General features: G+C 36.3%; 1 protein-coding gene across 1 annotated transcript in view; it reads right to left on the minus strand.

The window, feature by feature from the left end:
* Window positions 1-23,677, minus strand: part of LOC124258753 — an 83,859-nt gene that overhangs the window by 6,874 nt on the left and 53,308 nt on the right. The window contains 15 exon segments of the mRNA XM_046692835.1: window positions 256-389; window positions 589-787; window positions 4,983-5,147; window positions 6,058-6,178; window positions 6,550-6,657; window positions 10,447-10,612; window positions 13,670-13,800; window positions 14,222-14,365; window positions 15,220-15,226; window positions 15,846-15,976; window positions 16,402-16,529; window positions 18,066-18,118; window positions 19,571-19,694; window positions 20,551-20,658; window positions 20,899-21,013. Of these exon segments, the coding sequence (XP_046548791.1) occupies window positions 256-389; window positions 589-787; window positions 4,983-5,147; window positions 6,058-6,178; window positions 6,550-6,657; window positions 10,447-10,612; window positions 13,670-13,800; window positions 14,222-14,365; window positions 15,220-15,226; window positions 15,846-15,976; window positions 16,402-16,529; window positions 18,066-18,118; window positions 19,571-19,694; window positions 20,551-20,658; window positions 20,899-21,013 (1,834 nt within the window).

Here is a 23,677-nt window from a genome sequence, read left to right on the forward strand (position 1 = left end):
TATCGTGAATATTTTATATCTGTACATACGCCGATACAGCCCTTATCTGGGAGCCCTGTAACTCTCAGACCACTTTCCATGACATTGTCTCAATATATAACATGGCTCACCTTGCTCACACAATTTCCACTCATTGACTACCGGTACTTTCCATGACATACAGTGTCATTATTTAACACAGGGCATTAAGCTAACAGAATTTCCACTTTCTGACCACCTTGTATAGCATGCACAACATTGCTATTTCAGCTCTACCTCTGTCTCTGCTGGCCATCTGGGCTTCTAGTGGTATTGCTGGCAACTGCCGCTTCTTTGGTGACGGAGTACTCTGTGGAGTTCCTCCTGCTGAGCGTGCCTGCACCCCGCGAACTCCATGTGGAGCTTGTGACCTTCAGAAAACAGAACAGATATATCAAACATCCTCTATTTAAATAGATTTACATCCAGATATTTACCCATGTAAACAATTAACTGTTTTACAATTTGACATATGCAGAATTCTTAAGAGACCATTTACATCTGCTGCTATTTCCAATGCCTTGTCAAAAGTGTTTTAAATTCATAGTCATTATCATGAATGATACTTACCTAAGTTCAGGTGGTGATAGCGACCTTGAAACAACCTCTGGCACGCGATGAGGAGCAGGGGAACGTGATCTAGACCTAGCACCATGAGTTACCTCCCTTGATGGCGACCTAGACCTTTGTGCCCCATGGTCAGGAACCTCAAGACTGCCACTGGAGGTCATATGTCTTCGCCGAGAACTGATCTCATCACGTCCTACAACTGCAAAGAAATAGTCTGACTTGTAACTGAGTTTCAATTTTGAAAAATATCAAGAAACTGATGGCTGAACCCTCAATCTGCCATATTTCCAAAAATTCACTGACCAGAGTTCTCAACAATTATTGTGCCTGTGATATATAGCATGTGTATCACAAGCATGATCTGAAACAATTGGTTAATAAAAACATGATATATATTCCAGTGTTTGCCACTGTCTGAAGTGACAATTTCAAATTTTCTACAAGCCTGTTCTTACAAATTAATAAATTCAGAAAAACACGGATGAAGTATATTTTTAAGTCTGATTTTTAAAAATATTACCATAGCAACTAACTCATTTCAAAAATAACAGGTTCAACAACAAACATTTGGACACCAGTTGTTGGCAGATAGATGTCTATCTATATAACAGGCAATGTTAACAGCATGGCTATACAATTCTACCACTAACATTTACAATCATGACAAAATGTTTGACAAACAGGTCAACAACTTCATCACCCAACTTCACACCACAAGCACATGTTAAAGATAATTTTCACATGCTTTTGCATTTTGACAATGTTTATCTTTGAGCAGGCTAGAGTTTCCTTATCTGTTTTGAAATGTTTTTATATGAGAATAACAGTTTGAGCAAATAGACATGAACACTAGTTAGATATCTGACATATAACAGATCATGTAAAAACATTAAGGTCATAACTGACAAACTAAGATTGGATACAGATGCGTAAGTTTGTAAACATTTATTGTTTATTATATACCACATTGACATATGATTGGTTGAAAAGTCAAACATCACAGAAATTTCAACATGGCAGCCACATATTGAAAAGGGTGAATTTTTTGTCTTAGTATAAATATCACATTGCTAATTTAGAAGTTTCACAATGTATTAGTCCATTTGATTCTATGAATTCTGGTAGTCAACCAATCAGCAGTGAATACCACACCTCAACTGTTGAGTCTCCAGGGTACATTGATTCTTTCATACTATTAATACACAAGTAGGATTTTTCCAACCTTGCGCTGTTTTTGTTCTTCAATTTACAGAAAAACTGATCTGTGAAGAAATGAAACAAAAATTGGACTGCCTAAAATCTGTTCTTCTATCTACTGAAATCTTCTGTAGATTTGTGCGATACTATCTGTCTGCGTGTTATTCTTGATATCAACATAGCAATAATTATTCAACGTTCCAGAACAACATGGACAAGCACTTGGCTGTATGCTATGCGTGGTCCAGTTCTTAAGACACAGTATAATTTATATTACAATAATAGCACATATAAGGTATTGTTTTAGAAATAGTTGCTCCTCATTGCTGGAATATTCCTCACAGAAATGTGAAATGTGATTTGAATTTGTGTTTACTATTGGTATGAACTACAGAGTACATCTGATAGAGCAATACAATTTTACGGCAATACAGCACTGTATCACACAGGCATAGATTATCCAATAGTAAAACAGAGGAAGCAGTGCTGTATCTCTGATGTTGAAAGTGAATCATTCAGGTAAGTATGTGTGCAAGTACATGTATATGTTATTCTGTGCAGAAAGAAGTGTTCACATAAATGTGGTGCACAAAACCAGTGTTAATTCTTTTGCTGCAACATGAAAACAGCACTAAAGACGGTGTCCTCTACAACTTTAAGCATAAAGCTGTGGATTTAAAATCTCTAATATTTTTTAATAATTCTATATGCTTATGAAAAGTGATTTATCAAAAACTGCTGTGATTCTAAAGCTAGAATGATACGTCAAATACGAACAGTACATAGTCATAAAACAGCTGAAAAAGAAAACAGTTTCCATGGTAACACATGCAAGGATTTACATATTTAAAATTACTGAATGCTGAACCATGCAAATGACTTCATTTCTTGAGAAATTTTCTTAATCAAGTTCTCCATCCTTTTTCACATCATTTTGATAGCTCTTGTCTTTGTAATCTAGAGTGCCCCACCTATTCACAGCTACTTAGTCATACACTGGAAACTCACATTTAGGCTTATCAGTGCCACTCAAGTTTATGATTCAGGAGGAGATTCAGTGTTACATGGAGGAGAATCAGTTACAACTCATATGAATTATCTTGTGACAAGTAAATTATATATATGAGGTTCACACCACAAATATAACATAGCCATTTCTATTACATGACGACAAATAAATACTGAGCAATGTGACAAGATCTTATCTGTATATATAGGTGGTGATGACGAACAGCTTTTGGCAAGAACATTTACGTCAGGGCTAAAACTTAACACCAAAACACATCCCATAGTTTGCACATGCAACAGGGCCACATACATGTGTGTGGTGTCTTTCCTGATTCTCACATGTTCAAGGAGGGTTAACTAATCTCTGTGGCCAATTAGTTTTATCATTCTTTTTTATTCTGCTTATCATATAGTAGTGATTTCCTTGAATTGATTCATACAATGTGTGTGTGTGTGAGCTAGTGATGTAGTATCAGCCATAAGCAGATCTTCTATCGACTTCTTGCAAGTTGGTAACAGTCGGAAGTCAGTGGACGAAATGTGCAATAATTCAGTCTGTTATAAGCAGACTATGGAACAGGTGAACAATGAGGAGAGTTCTATGGATATACAACTTCTTTAATATAATATGAGCGACGTTTCGGTGTAGCTACTAACACCGTTATCAAGCAGAAAATGTAACGGTGTTGCGGTGTTAGTAGCTTGATAACAGTGTTAGTAGCTACACCGAAACGTCGCTCATATTATATTAAAGAAGTTGTATATCCATAGAACTCTCCTCATTGTTCATCACACCAACTTCTAAATGCCCCTGAAACAAGTTATTGAACAGGTACCAACAAATGCAAAAAGGTTGACAATGTTCACTGTTCAGAGCATACCAGGTCAGTGACGATTGTACAGGATGAACTGATCTGAAACCAGGCTCTAGGATATCAGACCCAAATTGCAACATTAATTGCTGAAACTTTCATTAGGTTGAGTAGGACTTATGTGTGTGATGAATAGAATAATCTCGTGCCGCTTATCTCCATGGCCATATGTTGTACATGACCAGACAGAGAGGGCTTACACATCAAAATAGGGTAATCATCGTTGGTCATGTATCATGTTTTCAGATGAGTCTAAGTTCACTTTGGTGGTTACGGTGGGGCATGGCGTCACTATGAATGAGTGAACCCAAAGGTCACTGCCTAGTACTTGTAAAAACTACAACATACTGACACCTATTGTCATGTTTGCAAGGGATGTTAGTCAACTTTTGTCTTTCAGGAAGACAGTGACCGTGCTCACTGCACAAATCATCAATGCTGACTGCCAGCAGCACAACCTTCATAGAATGCCGTTGTGAGCAATGAACTAAGGCCTTTCCCCTATTGGGCCATGATAGGGAGAGATGTATGTCAATGTCATAGGCTGCCAACATCATTGGCTGAACCTGACCAGGTGCTGCAAAGGGAGTGGGGCAGACTCCCTAGAACTGGCATTGGTAGACTGAATGTTTGACAAATCCTTATGGTATAATGTACAATTTAAATAAAACAACATTTCAAACTTTGAAATTTCCAATTTTACCCCTATTGCCTTTCAAGATTGTTGCCAGTCATAACATCCACTGTCATACTTCACTACTGCTCATAATATGTTTCAAATATGTTTATCATCATATTCCTATTACTAAAAGCTATTATCTTTTTTTTACAATTATGGAAATTTACAAATATTCTTGAGCATTCCCTACTTTTTATTTTATAACAGTATATATGTCACATTACTATCCATACTGAACACAAAGACTAAAGACTGTCTTTACACCAGGGGGAGGTACGAACAGGTGGACAGTACAGATGGGTAGCAAACTACACTACACAACCACCAGATGTATGAATACAGAGGCAACATGTGGCAGACAATTAAGGTTTGATATACATTATTACTTAAAAAGACTCTTCTGCCAAATAGTGAACAAATTACACACTTCAACACATGGGCCTTTCACAGTCCAGTTATTACATGTTGACATGCTGCAAGAACACTGAACTGCCTTCATCATGGTAGAATACTAATGATTTTGTACATCTTTGATAAATACTGTTCGTACTTGACGTCTACATACTGACTAGCAATGGAGACAACAAAAGCATCTACTGTGGGATCACGTGACATTGAGAGCGGCACTGATTGGCTACCTGTTCCGCTTCGTCTGCGTGTACTGGACGGAGACTCGCAGTCACCATGGTGACATGCATGTGGTTGATCATTCCCATCGGACAGTTCATCTAACCCTGGGGGAGTGTTACATGAACTCCCCACTGAACTAATGCTAGCACCATCACTGCGACCAATACCGCCACCTAGTGGATACCATGGAAACTATTTTCATTCTTGCTACATTGTATATATTTAATACACATCATCTGTCAGTGCTAAGGGTACTTACCCCACTGTTTAACATAGCTCTTACTGTGGAGGAACTAGGGGTCAACCACTAACATATGACTACCAATATAACTGGAACATAATAGTTGTCTAGATATCTATCTTGCAAGCCCAAAGGAAACGTAACTAACTACAGATACACCTATAGGGAATATATACTACACAAATAAGTAATGTCTACTTGATCAACCAAAGTTTAAGGACAAGCGTGAGTCATCAAACTATTTCATCACCTATAGGTTAACCTATATAGGTTATATGTGCCGAACAAGTGGTAGATACGATGTCATATTACAGGGACACGGCCAGGCCATTACAGATGTTTCAAACAATAAGGGCTTAAAACTTTATACACTTCATGTAACTTTGAAAAATTAATATATTTTCTGTCAATTTTTTTCATGAACACCTAGTTCTTCATCTTTGGCAGTAAAGTCATAATTTTCTACAAAATCCTCCCAAAAGTGCTCAATGGAATCTATTTTGGAAGATAATCAAGATTTCTTTTCGCCCAGCATAGATGTGAAATACTTAATCTAAAAGGTTTAAAAACAATTTAACTGGTATATATACTATCAGTCTTATGCAGATATACAAAATGCGAAAACAAATGTATCAGTCAAGTAGGTACTTAAACAAACTATAATTTAGTACAAAATGTCTACATCTACAATGCTACTGTTCAACTAAAGGTAAAACCATGTCCTTACCATACATTAAGAAGTGGATATATGATCCCTTAGTCCAGATATGAGTACTGCATGCTGATTGGTGTGCTATGCCTATACTGTATATGATGATAGTAAGTACTATGATATACCATACCTTGCACTACGCCAATGCCATCGTCAAAGTCCAGCTCTGACAGATCGCTGTCACTCAGCCCGCGAGTGCTCACCGGTGGGGACAGATGTGCCTTCAGGTCGTATGGATCTTGGGATGTTTTCTAAATAGCAACATACACATTTTTCAGTAATTCTAATTGTGAAAAATGTGACCTTCATGACATGTCCAACACACAAAATTTACTAGCATCATAACTGATGATCACACTACTCGATTTCCCTTTTTATTGGAGACAAAAAAAAAGAAAAATGTTATGAAGAAAAATAAAATAAAAATAAATATAAGGAAGAGAGTTTTATGGATGTCAACTTTTTTATTATGAGTGGTAAACAGGGAGACTATAATAAAGAAGTTTTAATATCATAAAACTCTCTTTCTTATGTGTGTCACTTCTAAAGTCATTAAAAGACCCCAAAACACAATTGTTCTTTCTTTGTTAATTTTTTAACAAGAAGATACTGTTCTACTTACTGTTCTAGGTGATGATGCTGGGAGTGGTATGCTGGCGTCGTCATGGTGACCAAGCTGGTACCAGTACGGTTCGTCATTAAGGTTAGCAGCAGTGAGATCAATCAGAACCTAATAAAACCAGGCAGGACCACTGATAACATTCATAACATCATATGGAAGCTGGATATATCAATAGATGATATTTGTCATATGTGAAAAATATGGCATCCATTAAATGGTAACTTTTGCAGACAAATAGCAAAAACGAATGGTTATGTCATAACATAAGCAAAAACAAGTATGTTTTACAGATGACCAAGATATGTATATTATATATGTCATTATATTCTGAAGTATGTAAAAATGTTTTGTTGATGCTGTACAATGATGTAGTTTCCATGGTAACAAGAGTGAAATACTACAATAATATACAATATATCTGTAGTTTTTACTAGTAACATTAATTCCTTTTGTACAATGACAAACAATATATGTGTATTTTTCTTTGTGGTAACAACAGTGGACAATGTTCAATAACAAACATATTATATATAGTATATATTGGCAAGTCCATGTTGAACAATGAACAGCATATACAATGCATAGATTATGGAATTATGTTCAATTGATAGCGGTCTACAGATTAAGTCTGTAAAGCAAGGCACAGATCTAAAACACAGAAGATCTAACATAATGTACTCAGCTCAGATGTGACATACTCACCTGTGCCTTGATAATACTAGTGACAGCCATTTATCAATCTGAACCACATTTAATTTGATGGAAATGTGATAACACATGAAAAACATATTTCAGGATCTGGTGCTTTGTAAGGCCTCTGTATTCACTCAGCTAACTAGTACAATTTCAACCAATAAGATATGACCCAAACAACCTAATGACAAATGAGACCCAACAAATATTGAGCTACTCCAATATATTTTCATTCCAACCTTCCCAAACTGTGGGGTAAGCAGAAAATCCTGATAACAGCAGACAGTATAGATAACCAACACAGTATAACAGAGTGAGTGAGTGAGTTCAGCTTTACGCCGCTTTTAGCAATATTCCAACAATATCACTGCGGGGGACACCAGAAATGGGCTTAACACATTGTACCCACGTGGGGCATCGAACCCGGGTCTTCGGCGTGACGAGCAAACGCTTTAACCACTAGGCTACCCCACCGCCCAGTATAACAGAAGCTTACTGTATATAAATACCATTCAATCTGGGTAGTTTCAAAGGAAAAACTGTCCAACAGTATGTATAATAACTTGAAATCATGAGAATCCCTGGGACAAGGTGGCACTCCATATTGTGATTGCCTTCTGTGATTAATTCGGTCAAGGCTGTCAACTATGACCCTTTTTGTTTAATATTCTGATATTATTAGAATTTAAAGTGCTGATGCCTAATTATGACAGTGATATTGAAAGAGTTCAATTGAAAACATGTAAAAGATTTCTTGGTGTTAAATCCAATACGATGAATACAATGGTGTATGGAGAATGTGGTAAATACCCGATGCACTTATTTACAAATATCAGAGTTATAAAATACTGGTTAAAATTACTGAAGATGGCTTCTTATAGGCTACCAAAGAAATGTTACAATATGATGATGCTATTCGATAAAAATGGACACACAAATTGGGTTTCTGCTGTTCTATTCTCGAAAGGGTTTGGTTTTGTATGGAACGATCAGTATGTTGATTCTGAGGGTAAGTTTATTTTAGAACTAACACAAAGATTAAAAGATATCTATTTGCAAGAATGGTTTGAAAAGATATCACTTTCCAGTAAATGTCTGTATTATAAGATGTTTAAATGTACTTTTGACTCGAAACTTATCTTTCATGTCTAAAGCGTAAAAAAATATAGGATAGCATTAAGCAGATTGAGATGTTCTTCACATGATTTATCTATCGAAAGTGGAAGATTTAAAAATGTCAAAAAGAAAATAGAACTTGCAAACTATGTGATCTTAACCAAATAGAAGATGAATATCATTTTCTTTTAATTTGCCCTGCTTATAATTCCATCAGAAAGTTGTATATTAAGAAATATTATTGTGCCCATCCAAACCTTTATAAATTCTCAGCATTGTTGAATAACAAAACCCATACTATACTTCAAAACGTGTCCATGTTTGCTTACTATGCCATGTTGTTTAGGACAGAATATATCTCAGAACACAATGTAACCTAAAGTTGATTATTTTCCCTTCTTCATGTATATTATCCGTGCGTGTAAATATTGATTTATAAATACATTGTACTACAGGCCTGTGGCCTTTCAGTACCGGAAATTAATAAATAAAAAAATAAAATAAAATAACAGAAGCTTACTGTATATAAATACCATTCAATCTGGGTAGTTTCAAAGGAAAAACTGTCCAACAGTATGTATAATAACTTGAAATCATGAGAATCCCTGGGACAAGGTGGCACTCCATATTGTGATTGCCTTCTGTGATTAATTCGGTCAAGGCTGTCAACTATGACCCTTTTTGTTTAATATTCTGATATTATTAGAATTTAAAGTGCTGATGCCTAAAGATGTGTTTGTAATGATATTGATATTTAATTGTTTGATGATAATATAATATTGCTTTACAGAACCGTCATTCACCTTCAAAACAGTTACGATAAACATTACATTACATAGTACATAATTTTCTGGATCAACATTTTGTTGCATGGATTTCATCCCACACCCTCCCATTTGAAAAGAGCTGTTCTTATATTGTAGCTTGAGTGATCTTTAACCAAAGTTACTAACAATGTCAGAATCATGACTGAATAAGTCTACTGTCGCAATGTGATATTATTAATTTAAATAAGACATCTATATTATCATCAATACAATCCTGCAGAAAAAGGACTAGATTGTTGAACATATAGAGTGACAAAATTAGAGATAGTCACATTTTGTATATCTAGAATAATCTACATGGTTTTGAAAGTTAATGGGTGAATTTAAGCAGAAGTGTGAGAGTGAGAGATGTTTAGTTTTACGCCGCACTAAGCAATATTCCAGCTATATGGCGGCGGTCTGTAAATAATCGAGTCTGGACCAGACAATCCAGTGGTCAACAGCATGAGCATCGATCTACGCAAATGGGAACCGATGACCTGTGTCAACCAAGTCAGCGAGCCTCACCACCCGATCCCATTAGTCGCTTCTTACAGCAAGCATGTGTACTGAAGGTTCATTCTAACCCGGACCTTCACGGGCATTTAAGCAGAAGTATATTGGGCGGATGTTCAAATATATTCAGATACTATTTGTAGGTTTCGATGTTCAGACTATCATATATGTCAACAACATGTTCAAGAATACTGAATTTTAAACTTGAATGTTTATGGGATTGTTCTGTCACTATTCCTCTGTTTAGGCTGAGGACATTTTACCAACATGAAGAAACTTACTTATTTCTAGCTACATATATATTGTCCTTTGAGAATAGATCTTGAAGTAGAATCAGGATATGATTTATGTTTTATCTGTCAATTTTACAGTGACTTCAAACAGCTTTGGTTTTACATTTTTACATCAGAAAACAGTTGTCTGTTAATGAGTGTAGCCTAATTGTTTTTCAGTTTACAGAAACTTAAACTAAACACATTGATTGGTTAGCCAATCAAATGCCACATAACCAAACAACTATATATGGAAGAATGGACCTGTGACAGTTTCAGAGAACACAACCTTCATCATACAGGGCAACTAGGGGAGCTTTACTTGTTAACTTACGCACAGAATTGATATATGGCTGTCAAAAAGTAATCATCATTAGAAACCAAGCATAAATCTCACCAGAACATTACCAATTTCATACACAGAATTGATATATGGCTGAAAACATTCCAAGTATTATCTTCACCACCAGGAGATTTGGTTAAGACGCAGTTACCTCCCCCAGGAACTCGCTGGCTCCGATTCGGTCATAATCCCATACGGTAATCTCAAGGAGGCGATCCCTCATATCAGATTCCTTCACTGGGCAGTATATAAAAGTCTGGTTCCACGTCGGTTCAATCGTGTTGGCTATTGTTTTGGTGCGACGTTTGCTCTTCTCGCTAGAATAAGTAGGGTTCAGCCTAATTAGAAATGACCGGTTATGTTAGTCTCTGTTATGATCAAGCAGCCATTGCCAGGTGGAGTCTTGGGCCAATGAGATGAAGCCGTCACCACATGTCACTTGTATATATGTAGAGGCTACAGCCAGATAGCATTACGTAATGGTTCTAAGAAAACAGTTCAAGTTTTGAGGTTTTAAACTTTAGAAATAAAGCACACACTATAATGAAAGTAACAAAATTTTAACATTTCTAATTTTGAAAAAACATTTTATCAGGAGAATATTCATTGTCAGGAAATAAATAGTCAAAGTAGATCTAGCAAACAACAGTTCAATAAAAATATCTAAAATTAGTGTAACATAAGTTATTTTCTACATAAACAAACATCAAATATATAAAGAAGATGAAGAATGTATTTTTTTAACATTTTAGAAATTTGAGGAAAAGAGTAAACGACAAAATCACTGAAACAATATAAATATCTGAAAAAAAATCACTACAACAAAAATCTGAACAGAAATAGAAGTCTGTGGGTATGACTACTATGGTGTAGATTACAGGAAGTAGCCAGTTACGACAAGCTAGACATATACGTGGTACAATTGGGACAGCCACCACCACCACCACCACCACCACCACCATCATCACCATGATCATAACAACAACATAACACGGCATTCTTGGTCAAACAAGCAGTAAAACACAGGAAACATTATTAAAACACATCTTACCACAGCCAGGTAAAAAGACAAACATCAATTTCATAACCGCTAATGTCTTCATATGTTCAAAATTATTTATGAAGGCTGGGAAACATTGATCAAATTTGGGAGAAAAAACAGTTTCAGACAATGACAATGGGTTTTTTGTGTGAAAATTAGTGTTACTCAAATGTAACATTTTTCACTTGTTCTATTATTATAGGAATCATGCTTTCATGTAGGTAATGACTAAGAATTAATATTTCTTCACTAACTGTGAAGCACTTTGTTATTATCTTTATCTCTGGCTGTGAGATATTAAACAGTTGCAAGTCTTATCCCTTAGCTTCTTGGGACCAACATCATTTGGCACAAACAGGTGCTATATCTATTTTATTAAAGTGAAATTCCACTTCAGAATTACAGAATATGACGCTTACTGGTCCCAGTGAAACATATTTGGATAAAACTTGAACTAATACATATTTTACCATTCTGATATTTTTCAAAATGTGAATAAATGCTTTCATCTGGCCTGAACAAAATAGCTTGGTTCCAGTTACTGTATCCTATACATCTCCCAGTACTTTACTTTGTAGTGCAGTACATTAAATAAAAACCACCCTTGGCTTATGGACTCAAGACTAAAATCTTGTGTTATCTTACTTAAAATATTTATTTACAAAATATGAAATATCGATATGAACCACCTAAGAAAGTATAACATCTAGACTTGCAAATGATTCTAGACTTCCTTTCTTGATTTATTCTCAAGGGTCAAGAGACTGATTAACAAGACAACTTTCACACTTGTTCCCATATGCATTTCTCATTTCCTAAAAGGACATTTTGGAAGAGATTGCAAAGACCCATTTGAAAACTATGAACCAAGCCATTATTGTTCAAGTTTCATATGAAACATTCATGAAGCATTTACCAAAGAAACTGTAACATATCAGAACAGTAGTAGGAAACTTGTAAAAATTATTGACGCCTAAAAGATATATATAAAAATCAAAATAAATGATTTTATTTCATACATATTGGTTTGGAAACTGTTAAACATGTTGAACACAATATTTTGCCAAATTTCAAATGTTTTTCTTTCGAGACGTAATTCTTTTTAACATTTTAGATTTAGACGATTGAAGATGTAGTATGAAATAAAATCTTGACAATGACTTATATATAAAGTAAAATAACATTTGTTTACTTCATTTGCTGAATCATTTCCAAAACATAAATGCAACTAGACACACCCAGTCAGTAGCTGAGTTGTAGTTGTTTGCACAGCAACATTTGGTTGCCAAGTATGACTCATTTCACAAATTTGTATCCATCATAGATACTTGAAAGTTTTTGAAACGGACAACGACATGAAATGACAAAATTCCTTTCTATTAAGAATAAACTTACCAGGGATCGTTCTAAAACTAACAGGACATATTTCTGTCTTCCTTTCAGGTACTACTAGTACTCACAAGGATTTGTTCTAGTTTTAGTTTTAGCACGATCCCAGTATTAACGAAATGTGCAACAATGATTGGGGTGTGATGTGGAAGGTGGTATGAGCACAATGATGGGTGATAGAGAGTACATGGACACTATACAGCTTGCAGGCTCCTTCATACATACACAAGTACTAATGAAGCACAATGGTCTTGTTGCTACAACCATTATAAAGGCCTATTTCATATGTCTCATTCTTGATATTGAACCATTTACCAAATATCTGAATGTCACAGATGTTTAAGGTTAAACAATCTGTGTCATTCTGATATTTTAATTAGCAACTGGTACATGCTTCTTCTCTCTCCAAACATATTTCTCCAAATTCAAATCCACAAATTGGTACTGATTGACATTTTTGGTCGATATCAAGTCTATATTCTCTCTTGATATTAAAAGATATATGTGAAAACATCCAGATCTGTTGCTTTTGATATGCTGTCATCAAAGGGTATTTCTAAAGTTCCAAAACAAACTGGGAAATAGTGATATGTTTGTGAACACACTCTTACAAACTAGGCACATAATTTGAACCCCACAAATTCTGAACTACAAACATCACAAGCAATATATGGAAAACGGTTTGTCCAAACATTGATTTAAACATTTAGCTGTAAGAATCTGGAGCCTATCAAATACAGACTGCAAATTCTATAGCTTCCTACTTTCCAGAGGGAGGACCATCCTGCAAGACTGTAAGTTCCCATAATCCCTGGTAAAGATGGAGGAAGGTGCTCGGAAAAGGGACATATGGAAGCTGTTGCTTGTTGGAAGGAGGGGATGTGGTAGTGTTATGTGTTATGTTAATTACAAGTGCTGGTATCATCTTAAAAACACAACTTACCTCCGGTCAGGAAGCAGGTACAGCTTGCAGTAGGGGTTGCGGAATTTGCCGTTATCAGTCAGGGGGAGCTCAATAGCACTGATGACAGTGACAATCAGCTGGTAGCTCTGAACGTCATACCATAACTTTATCTGCAAAATTCACACATGATACAATTCTGCATTATTATACATTACAAATTCCCCTCTACTTCATAAACTGATTTGGGGCAGAGGGGTAGCCTAATGGTTAAAGCGTCCGCTCGTCACACTGAAGACCTGGGTTCAATTCCCCACATGGGTACAATGTGTGAAGCTAATTTCTGGGGTCCCCTGCCAAGATATTGCTGGAATATTGCTAAAAGTGGCGTAAAACCATACTCACTCACTCACTCATAAACTGATTCATAAAAGAAATATATGTAACTATTTGCTATGTTAACTGTATTAGGGGATCACCTAATGCGATTAATTCATGGCACACTTATCAATTCAAATCATGTCTATAAAAGTACAATATGTTGATGCAATATCTGCTAAGATAATTAAGTAATATACCCTACATAAGGAATACCTGAAGTTTTCCCGTTATCTGAGGTGTGTGTGGCCTTGACCTCAAGCCTGGTGAACCTGGTGATGTCACAGTGACACTGATGCGCCCTCTTCTATCAGTTGTTGGAATGGCATCCTTTAGTCCATAATCTAGAAACAAGTAAAACTGGATTTATTTCTTCACCAATTGTGTCATCTTTTATCAACAATTCCTTGTTTGTTAGAATGTTCCAAAACATGACACCAGTGCTCATTCTGTTCCCTGTCTGTATTGTTTTTGCAACAAAACCAAGAAACCTTATAGATTGAATCTAAAAAAAATAGTAACTGCATATCCGATTTCATTCTAATTATGTCTGTTATCATGAAATCAGTAAATTAATAGAAGGATGTTTTTTCTAACAGTCATGTGTTTATGATGGTTTATAATGGACAATTAATTACTGAAAACATTTAGAAATGAACTTCCAGATGATTCACTCTGTAATTGTTGGGAAAAACATTTATATGCCAGCTGGTTGAAACATCAGCTGACAAAATAATTTATTTATCAACAGAACCTTAGGTTTCTCAAGCATGTAGGCATTCCTTCACATCATTCTGGTTACTTCCATTAGTACTCAATCAAAGAAAATGTAGAAGTGGAATTATGTCAAAACACTGGACTTAGTAGAAGAAAAAGCAATTGTTTCTTAGGCAGAACAAATATATATATGGCTTGCAAGAAATATTCTTTGAAAAAGCTCCACCACATGCCATCCCACGTTAACATGCTATCAGGTTTCTTACACAAAGTTTACAGGAACTTTAGCGTGTGAAAGTACCAAACTTGCAAATAATATGAAGAAGAGACATTATGGTGGTATGAGCACAATGATGGGTGATAGAGAGTACATGGACACTATACAGCTTGCAGGCTCCTTCATACATACACAAGTACTAATGAAGCACAATGGTCTTGTTGCTACAACCATTATAAAGGCCTATTTCATATCTCATTCTTGATATTGAACCATTTACCAAATATCTGAATGTCACAGATGTTTAAGGTTAAACAATCTGTGTCGTTCTGATATTTTAATTAGCAACTGGTACATGCTTCTCTCTCCAAACATATTTCTCCAAATTCAAATCCACAAATTGGTACTGATTGACATTTTTGGTCAATATCAAGTCTATATTCTCTCTTGATATTAAAAGATATATGTGAAAACATCCAGATCTGTTGCTTTTGATATGCTGTCATCAAAGGGTATTTCTAAAGTTCCAAAACAAACTGGGAAATAGTGATATGTTTTGTGAACACACTCTTACAAACTAGGCACATAATTTGAACCCCACAAATTCTCAACTACAACCATCACAACCAATATGTGGAAAACGGTTCGTCCAAACATTGATTTATACATTTAGCTGTAAGACTCTGGAGTCTATCAAATACAGACTGCAAATTCTATAGCTTCTTACTTTCCAGAGGGAGGACCATCCTGCAAGACTGTAAATTCCCATAATCCCTGGTAAAGATGGAGGAAGGTGCTCGGAAAAGGGACATATGGAAGCTGTTGCTTGTTGGAAGGAGGGGATGTGGTAGTGTTATGTGTTATGTTAATTACAAGTGCTGGTATCATCTTAAAAACACAACTTACCTCCGGTCAGGAAGCAGGTACAGCTTGCAGTAGGGGTTGCGGAATTTGCCGTTATCAGTCAGGGGGAGCTCAATGGCACTGATGACAGTGACAATCAGCTGGTAGCTCTGAACGTCATACCATAACTTTATCTGCAAAATTCACACATGATACAATTCTGCATTATTATACATTACAAATTCCCCTCTACTTCATAAACTGATTTGGGGCAGAGGGGTAGCCTAATGGTTAAAGCGTCCGCTCGTCACACTGAAGACCTGGGTTCAATTCCCCACATGGGTACAATGTGTGAAGCCAATTTCTGGGGTCCCCTGCCAAGATATTGCTGGAATATTGCTAAAAGTGGCGTAAAACCATACTCACTCACTCACTCACTCATAAACTGATTCATAAAAGAAATATATATAACTATTTGCTATGTTAACTGTATTAGGGGATCTCCTAATGCGATTAATTCATGGCACAATTATCAATGCAAATCATGTCTATAAAAGTACAATATGTTGATGCAATATCTGCTAAGATAATTACGTAATATACCCTACATAAGGAATACCTGAAGTTTTCCCGTTATCTGAGGTGTGTGTGGCCTTGACCTCAAGCCTGGTGAACCTGGTGATGTCACAGTGACACTGATGCGCCCTCTTCTATCAGTTGTTGGAATGGCATCCTTTAGTCCATAATCTAGAAACAAGTAAAACTGGATTTATTTCTTCACCAATTGTGTCATCTTTTATCAACAATTCCTTGTTTGTTAGAATGTTCCAAAACATGACACCAGTGCTCATTCTGTTCCCTGCCTGTATTGTTTTTGCAACAAAACCAAGAAACCTTATAGATTGAATCTAAAAAAAATAGTAACTGCATATCCGATATCATTCTAATTATGTCTGTTATCATAAAATCAGTAAATTAATAGAAGGATGTTTTTTCTAACAGTCATGTGTTTATGATGGTTTATAATGGACAATTAATTACTGAAAACATTTAGAAATGAATTTCCAGATGATTCACTCTGTAATTGTTGGGAAAAACATCATTATATGCCAGCTGGTTGAAACATCAGCTGACAAAATAATTTATTTATCAACAGAACCTTAGGTTTCTCAAGCATGTAGGCATTCCTTCACATCATTCTGGTTACTTCCATTAGTACTCAATCAAAGAAAATGTAGAAGTGGAATTATGTCAAAACACTGGACTTAGTAGAAGAAAAAGCAATTGTTTCTTAGGCAGAACAAATATATATATGGCTTGCAAGAAATATTCTTTGAAAAAGCTCCACCACATGCCATCCCACTTTAACATGCTATCAGGTTTCTTACACAAAGTTTACAGGAACTTTAGCGTGTGAAAGTACCAAACTGGCAAATAATATGAAGAAGAGACATTATATACTTTATATTATACTATTGCTTGGTTTAGAATATATATGTAAAAAGATTTCCACATGCTGAAGGTTGAGGATATATTTTCATTCCCACATAAGCCAAATGTTCCTACTCATGAACTTTTAAAGGAGACATGTTTACAGCACTAGCAGGGTAAGTGAGGCGGAAATTGTTCTATTGGACACACAGTATAATACCGGACACACATTAGTAAATATTGTCACACAGAACATACGCTGAAGCCTGGAATATCTCTATGAGACATAAAATGGGGCATAAATATTACTAAAATATAACATCAGTTTCAATGAAGGTACTATATCAGCTTTACAAATTTTGAACATTGTTTCAGAATATATTCACAATCAGACAGATTTGTCAAATGTACAAATGTCCACTTACGAATAATAAGCTTTTGAAGTGATCAGAAACCCTTAATTTGTCGGTACCATTTTGGTGAAATACCAGGTTCCAGTGCATGATCATTATTGCTGAGGTTAATGTTACAGAATTAGTAATACATAGATCATGTCATTTTCATTTAATCTATAAAATACTTACAGCACATGTCCTTTCTAATCTGAATATCAAATGTCATTCGATATCCTTCAATGCTTTAGATGAAAATGTACTTCATATAAACAACAACAAAAAACAAGCGAAAGAAAATGAAAAACAGCAAACAAATACACAAAACCTTACTGGCACACCAAAATAAAATGAAACAAAACGTATCCATGTTGTACAGACTGGTAAAAAATACAAATATAATGATTTGTGTATATTGTATGATGTCCATTTACTGGAAGAGGAAGACCAAGATGCTTACCTCTGGCATGATCAGTGTGTGCAGACTGAATCCCAGGTGGTGCCTCGCCAGTGCTGAAACACCAGACAGGAAAGCATACAACTGACATCTGATATGAGCTTTCCTCATCCTGTAGGGTGAGGTGAGGTGAAATTGGGTTTTACGTCGTGCTTGAGAATATTTCGCTCATATGACAACGTGCATGCGTATGTATGTGTATGTATGGCTGCTTGTACTAGCCCAGACTTAAGCTGGTTTTATAGTGCTGAGATACCATGCCGCAGTGAAGCATGAATACCCCACTCAGACACATTATACTGACTCCAAGCCGACCAGTCCTTGTTGTACCCATTAATGCCGAGCGCCAGACAGGGACCAACAAGTACCATATTTTAACGTCTTTTGGTATGACGCGGTTGGGGATGGAACCCGCGACCTTCCGCTCTCCCGGGCGGATGCTCTAACCACTACACCACGGAGGAGGTCATCCTGTAGGGACATCAACTGTTCTGTGTAGAGTGAGTGAGTGAGTGTGAGTGTGTTTATTTTTAAGCTGCACTCAGCAATATTCCAGCTATATGGCAGCTGTTCTGGGTAGAGCTGTATGGTTACCATATATGATTGCAGATAAGCCGAATTTTGAGGACCCAAATAAGCATTCTGAAGAAAGGGGTCATCTTATCTGAAGGTTACAATATCATCAAAACTTTTTTTCTGATGGTAAGAAAACAACGTCATATTGCTTCCAGTGAATGAAGAAGAGAAAACAATTTTGTCAGTGAAGATGTCAAATTAAACATCACTAGACAAGATTAATTACCTTTTCAGTTCTAATTTGTTTTTGTAAGGCATTGTATTATATGCTGTGACTAAGAGTACTGTGTGTATTTGTCTCGTAAGCAGAGTCCATAGGTATTTTGTTCCGAGCTGTTCGGATGTTAGGTGCTCTGGTATAGAGCTGTATGGATGTTAGGTGTTCTGTGAAGGTGAGGTGAGGTGAAATTGGGTTTAACGTCGTGCTTGAGAATATTTCGCTCATATGACAACGTGCATGCGTGTGTATGTGTAGGTGCGGCTGCTTGTACTAGCCCAGACTTAAGCTGGTTTTATAGTGCTAGCCGCAGTGAAGCATGAATACACCACTCAGACACATTATACTGACTCCGAGCCGACCAGTCCTTGTTGTACCCATTATTGCCAAGCGCCAGGCAGGGACCAAGTACCATATTTTAACGTCTTTTGGTATGACGCGGTCGGTGGATCGAACCTGCAACCTTCCGCTCTCCGGGCGGACGCTCTAACCACTACACCACGGAGGCGGTCCTGTTCTGTGAAGGAAGTCATGTCTTACGTGTGAGCTTCATTGATGTTATACATATACTATTGTGAAACCAATACATCTGACTTCTGGATTACACCCCTTCATTGTGATTGGCCTCATATTACCTCATATTTCTTTGATAAGGAACGCACAACTGATTACTGATGAAAGCTTTGTGTTTTTGTGTGGTACTTGGCACACTTACTCTACACCACGATGTACAATCAGCTCTACTTGTGGCTCCTGTTTGGACTCTAAGATAATCTCATACACCTCTTCATAAGTGGCTCCTTGTAGGGACCGACCATTCCACTCCACCACTTCGTCACCTGCACAAAAAATAACATTCAACATCTCATACTATTTCCATGATTATAGGTAAGTGAGTTAAAACTGTATGTTGGATCAGCAATATAGCAATTGATTACAGGATTATGAATTAAGAACACACTGTCCAGTCATCTTCTGATTAAATCAAATGTAGCATTGTGTTTATCATGGTATTGAGAGTAAGAATAACCTGAATAATCAAATATCAGGATATCAATGAAAATAATCTTGACCTAAAGTGCCAAGTATGTAAAACTGGTATATACTGGTATACATTGTCCTAATCTTAAATACCTTCACCATAAGGTATCACAAAAATAAACACATACTTTATCTGAAATGCCTACTCTGTAAGACCTCATGTCAATGACACACAAATGCACTGTATGAAATAAATGCCTACTCTGTGAGACCTCTTGTCAATGACACACAAATAAACTGTATGAAATGCCTACTCTGTAAGACATCAGGCCAATGTGTGTGTACACAGATGAACTGTATGAAATGCCTACTCTGTAAGACCTCTTGTCAATGACACACAAAAGAACTGTATGAAATGCCTACTCTGTAAAACCTCATGTCAATGACACACAAATGAACTGTATGAAATGCCTACTCTGTAAGACCTCATGTCAATGGCACACTAATGCACTGTATGAAATGCCTACTCTTTAAGACAATTAGGCCAATGACACAGATGCATTGTTTGACATGCCTACTCTGTAAGACCTCATGTCAATGACACACAAACAAAGTGTATGAAGTGCCTACTCTGTAACATAGAAAGCCATATCAAGAAATATGCCATGTCAAATTCCCACCCAGTAAGCTACAGAGTGCATGATTAGCACATACCTGGTCTAAGATGGCCAACGGTGTCAGCAATGCTTCCTTTCTTCACCTTTGCAATGAAAGCACCCAATTTTCCTTTTTCTGACAGTTTACCACCAATCACTTTCAGTCCTGAAAAAACATGACATAGTTAATGTAATAACACCTCATTATGCACTATGCATATTTCCACAAAGTCAAGCTGCGCCACAAGTCACCTACGCCTGTTTCACAGCTCCTGTATGCTTAACTGCTGGCTATTATCATTATGGAGTGCCATTACCATTGTAGCAGCTTCTGTGTTGTAAGAGGTGGTGACAGCTGGCTATGTGTGTGGTCACGATCTGAGTTCGCTTGTCACGTGTGGCTTACCTAGTATAGCACTGGAATCGCTCTTCTGTCCTCCTCCCTCAAGAGGGGTTTTCTTCAGGATCATATGACCAATCCACTTGGAGCCATCTGCTGATGGTTGCCAGGTAACCGGATGCTAGAAGCAACATAATCTCATCATTATCATAAAAAAAATGAGACCTATCATGCAGATATTGCCATTATTCTTACAAAAATCTCAATTTTGTTTTGAATTTGAGGCAAAATTTACATTTACGTAAATAAATGTTTTGGAATATCTTTATCTTGACGCATATTTGTTATCAAAATCAGCAGGAGAACCACAAAAGGACCACTGTAACATCTAGTAAGACAGACGTAGTTTCAGATACTTCAAAATGGCTGTGTAGGAACAAAGCAGGGAAATCTGTCAATGCAGAGCAGAATAGTTTGGCGTCCATGAATTCTCACAATACTGTCAACAATAACAAGAGAAAGCACATGCACATTTTTCTGGAATTTTGTGACATTTACAGAAATAAATCATTGCAATATATGAACAATATATTGTTTCAGTTAAATGGGTGTGAGTGGGAATTTTAAGACACTTTCAGCAGTGTACAAGACACATCAGGGCAGGGGAACAAGCCAAAATTGGGCTTCACACATTATACCCACGTTGGGAATCAAACCCAAGTGTTCCTTTGTGCAATTCAAGGCTTACGTCACTTTTTATAAACGTGAATGATTTGGGTTCAATGCCACTTTAACAATATTCCAGTTCTGTGACGGCATGTCAACTTGACGCAAGTGGAAGAGCTGAAGTGATACAAGTCTCAGAGGCTTACCATGAGCTGGGGTTTGGTGCTGACAAACCAAGAAACATATTCAGGGTAAACCAGGATTCGAACCCACCATGAGGATAGGTTTCTGGTGTGCCCAGAACTCTGCACAACAACTATGGTGCCATAGACAACTGGACCACAAAGGCCCCTTATATAAATGTATGTGCATATGGCTTTCAAAAAATACTGACTGACTGACTGACTGAGTTCGGTTTTATGCCGCTTTTAGCAATATTCCAGCTACATCTAGGCGGGGGACACCAGAAATAGGCTTCACACATTGTACCCAATCCCATTGTACCCATTGAACCCGGGTCTTCGGCGTGAAGAGCCAACGCTTTGACCACTAGGCTACCCTACTGCCCCTTTTCAAAAAAATAGCTTCTGCTTGTTATGAAGGTTTAATATTCATTACAGATTTAGTAAATGAGCAAAATATCATTTTCTCTATAATGAATTTAGTATTTTCTGCAATAGGAACATGCCAAAGTAAGTAGATATATTTCAACCTATATGTCCATATCTTATGTTAAGAGCAGTGCCTTTTGGTTCTCGTGCATTTTAATGCAGCCAATTGATGGAGAAAGGTAAATTTGACAACAATGTTTACATAGTTTAATTACAGTTGAAAATTTTAAACAAGACAGGTCCACCACCCCATCACCATTGTCATAGTGGGGGAAGACAGGAGAGTGACGACGCAGACATGAAGAGCTATTTCACATCTCTAAAGCATCTTTTCACAAAGTAACTGATCTATCATTCCTATTTCAGGTCAGCCAAGTAAGTTCAGATTGAAACAGATGTATGTCTGTTTACCCCTTCCTCCAATTCTTTGATTCTCGAAAAACCAAAGCAAACCAAAATTTCAAACTAAGAAATATTATGACAACTGTGCTGGCAAATACATTTACATTTTCATGATGATGGTGTGAGATGATATAGCACTCTCCATGTAGAATAAAATCAAATCGTTTTTATATATTCATATGACACATGCTTTCTTCTAAGAAACTAATGAATTTGTTTCAGTGAAAATTTATAAATTTAAGGCAGTAAAAAGGCACATGTACTAATTTACATCCTTGACTCTGCAGTTATTAAAGGGTATACGTCTTGCATTCACAAGTGACACTGACACATGTTTATTCACACGTAAAGTGTAAAGCCTTGCACTGAGCACAGCATCATAGGGGTAAACACACACAAGTCTGTTTCAACACATTAACATCCTATACACCATAGGTATCACATGCTCTTCATGCACAGCTCTGTTCATGATTATATTTAAGTAAGAACCTTCCACACAAGAAATTTCTTATTCTTATTTATTAACGAAACATTATCCTTTGCATGGAAAAGATAGGATCAACATTTGCTATTGTTATTACAAATAAAAGACTTCACATTTTTCAAATAATAAATACACCTTCTTGACATTATATGTGCAAAGTGCCTCCCAGTGATATCCTACTTTCCACCTATTCACCTATTTTTATTGTCGCTAATAAGTGCAAAAAGAATATGTATTGATACTTTAAAAAAATACATCATAAGTTAGTAAATACAACATATATTATTGTTTATGTCAATTTATCCAATTTTGAATGAATGTAATGTATACTTAAAAGAAAATTACAAATGATGAAAACTTTACAAATAATTATTTTGGTACAACTGTCATGCCTACTAATTTTGGAAAAGAAACTGTCAAAAGGTAGTGTATGAATTTTAATGTATTTAACACAAGAAAAATACTTATTTCAAATCGCCATGATGGACATCAAAGTGACATTCAACCTATCAAATGTTCACTTAATGTCAATTTGATAACTTGGCAAAGTTAACATAAAAGGCAAACTCATTGCCTAATTCTTTGGAAACTGAATAGGAAGAAATACACATCCAACATTAGCTTCTGCTTTCAATGACAGAAAGAGTTACTATTTGTAGAAAGAAACATTTCTCTGATCCAG

Source organism: Haliotis rubra, unplaced genomic scaffold, assembly GCF_003918875.1.
Source record: "Haliotis rubra isolate DU_JTF1 unplaced genomic scaffold, ASM391887v1 Scf70, whole genome shotgun sequence".
Taxonomy (NCBI): Eukaryota; Metazoa; Mollusca; class Gastropoda; order Lepetellida; family Haliotidae; genus Haliotis; species Haliotis rubra.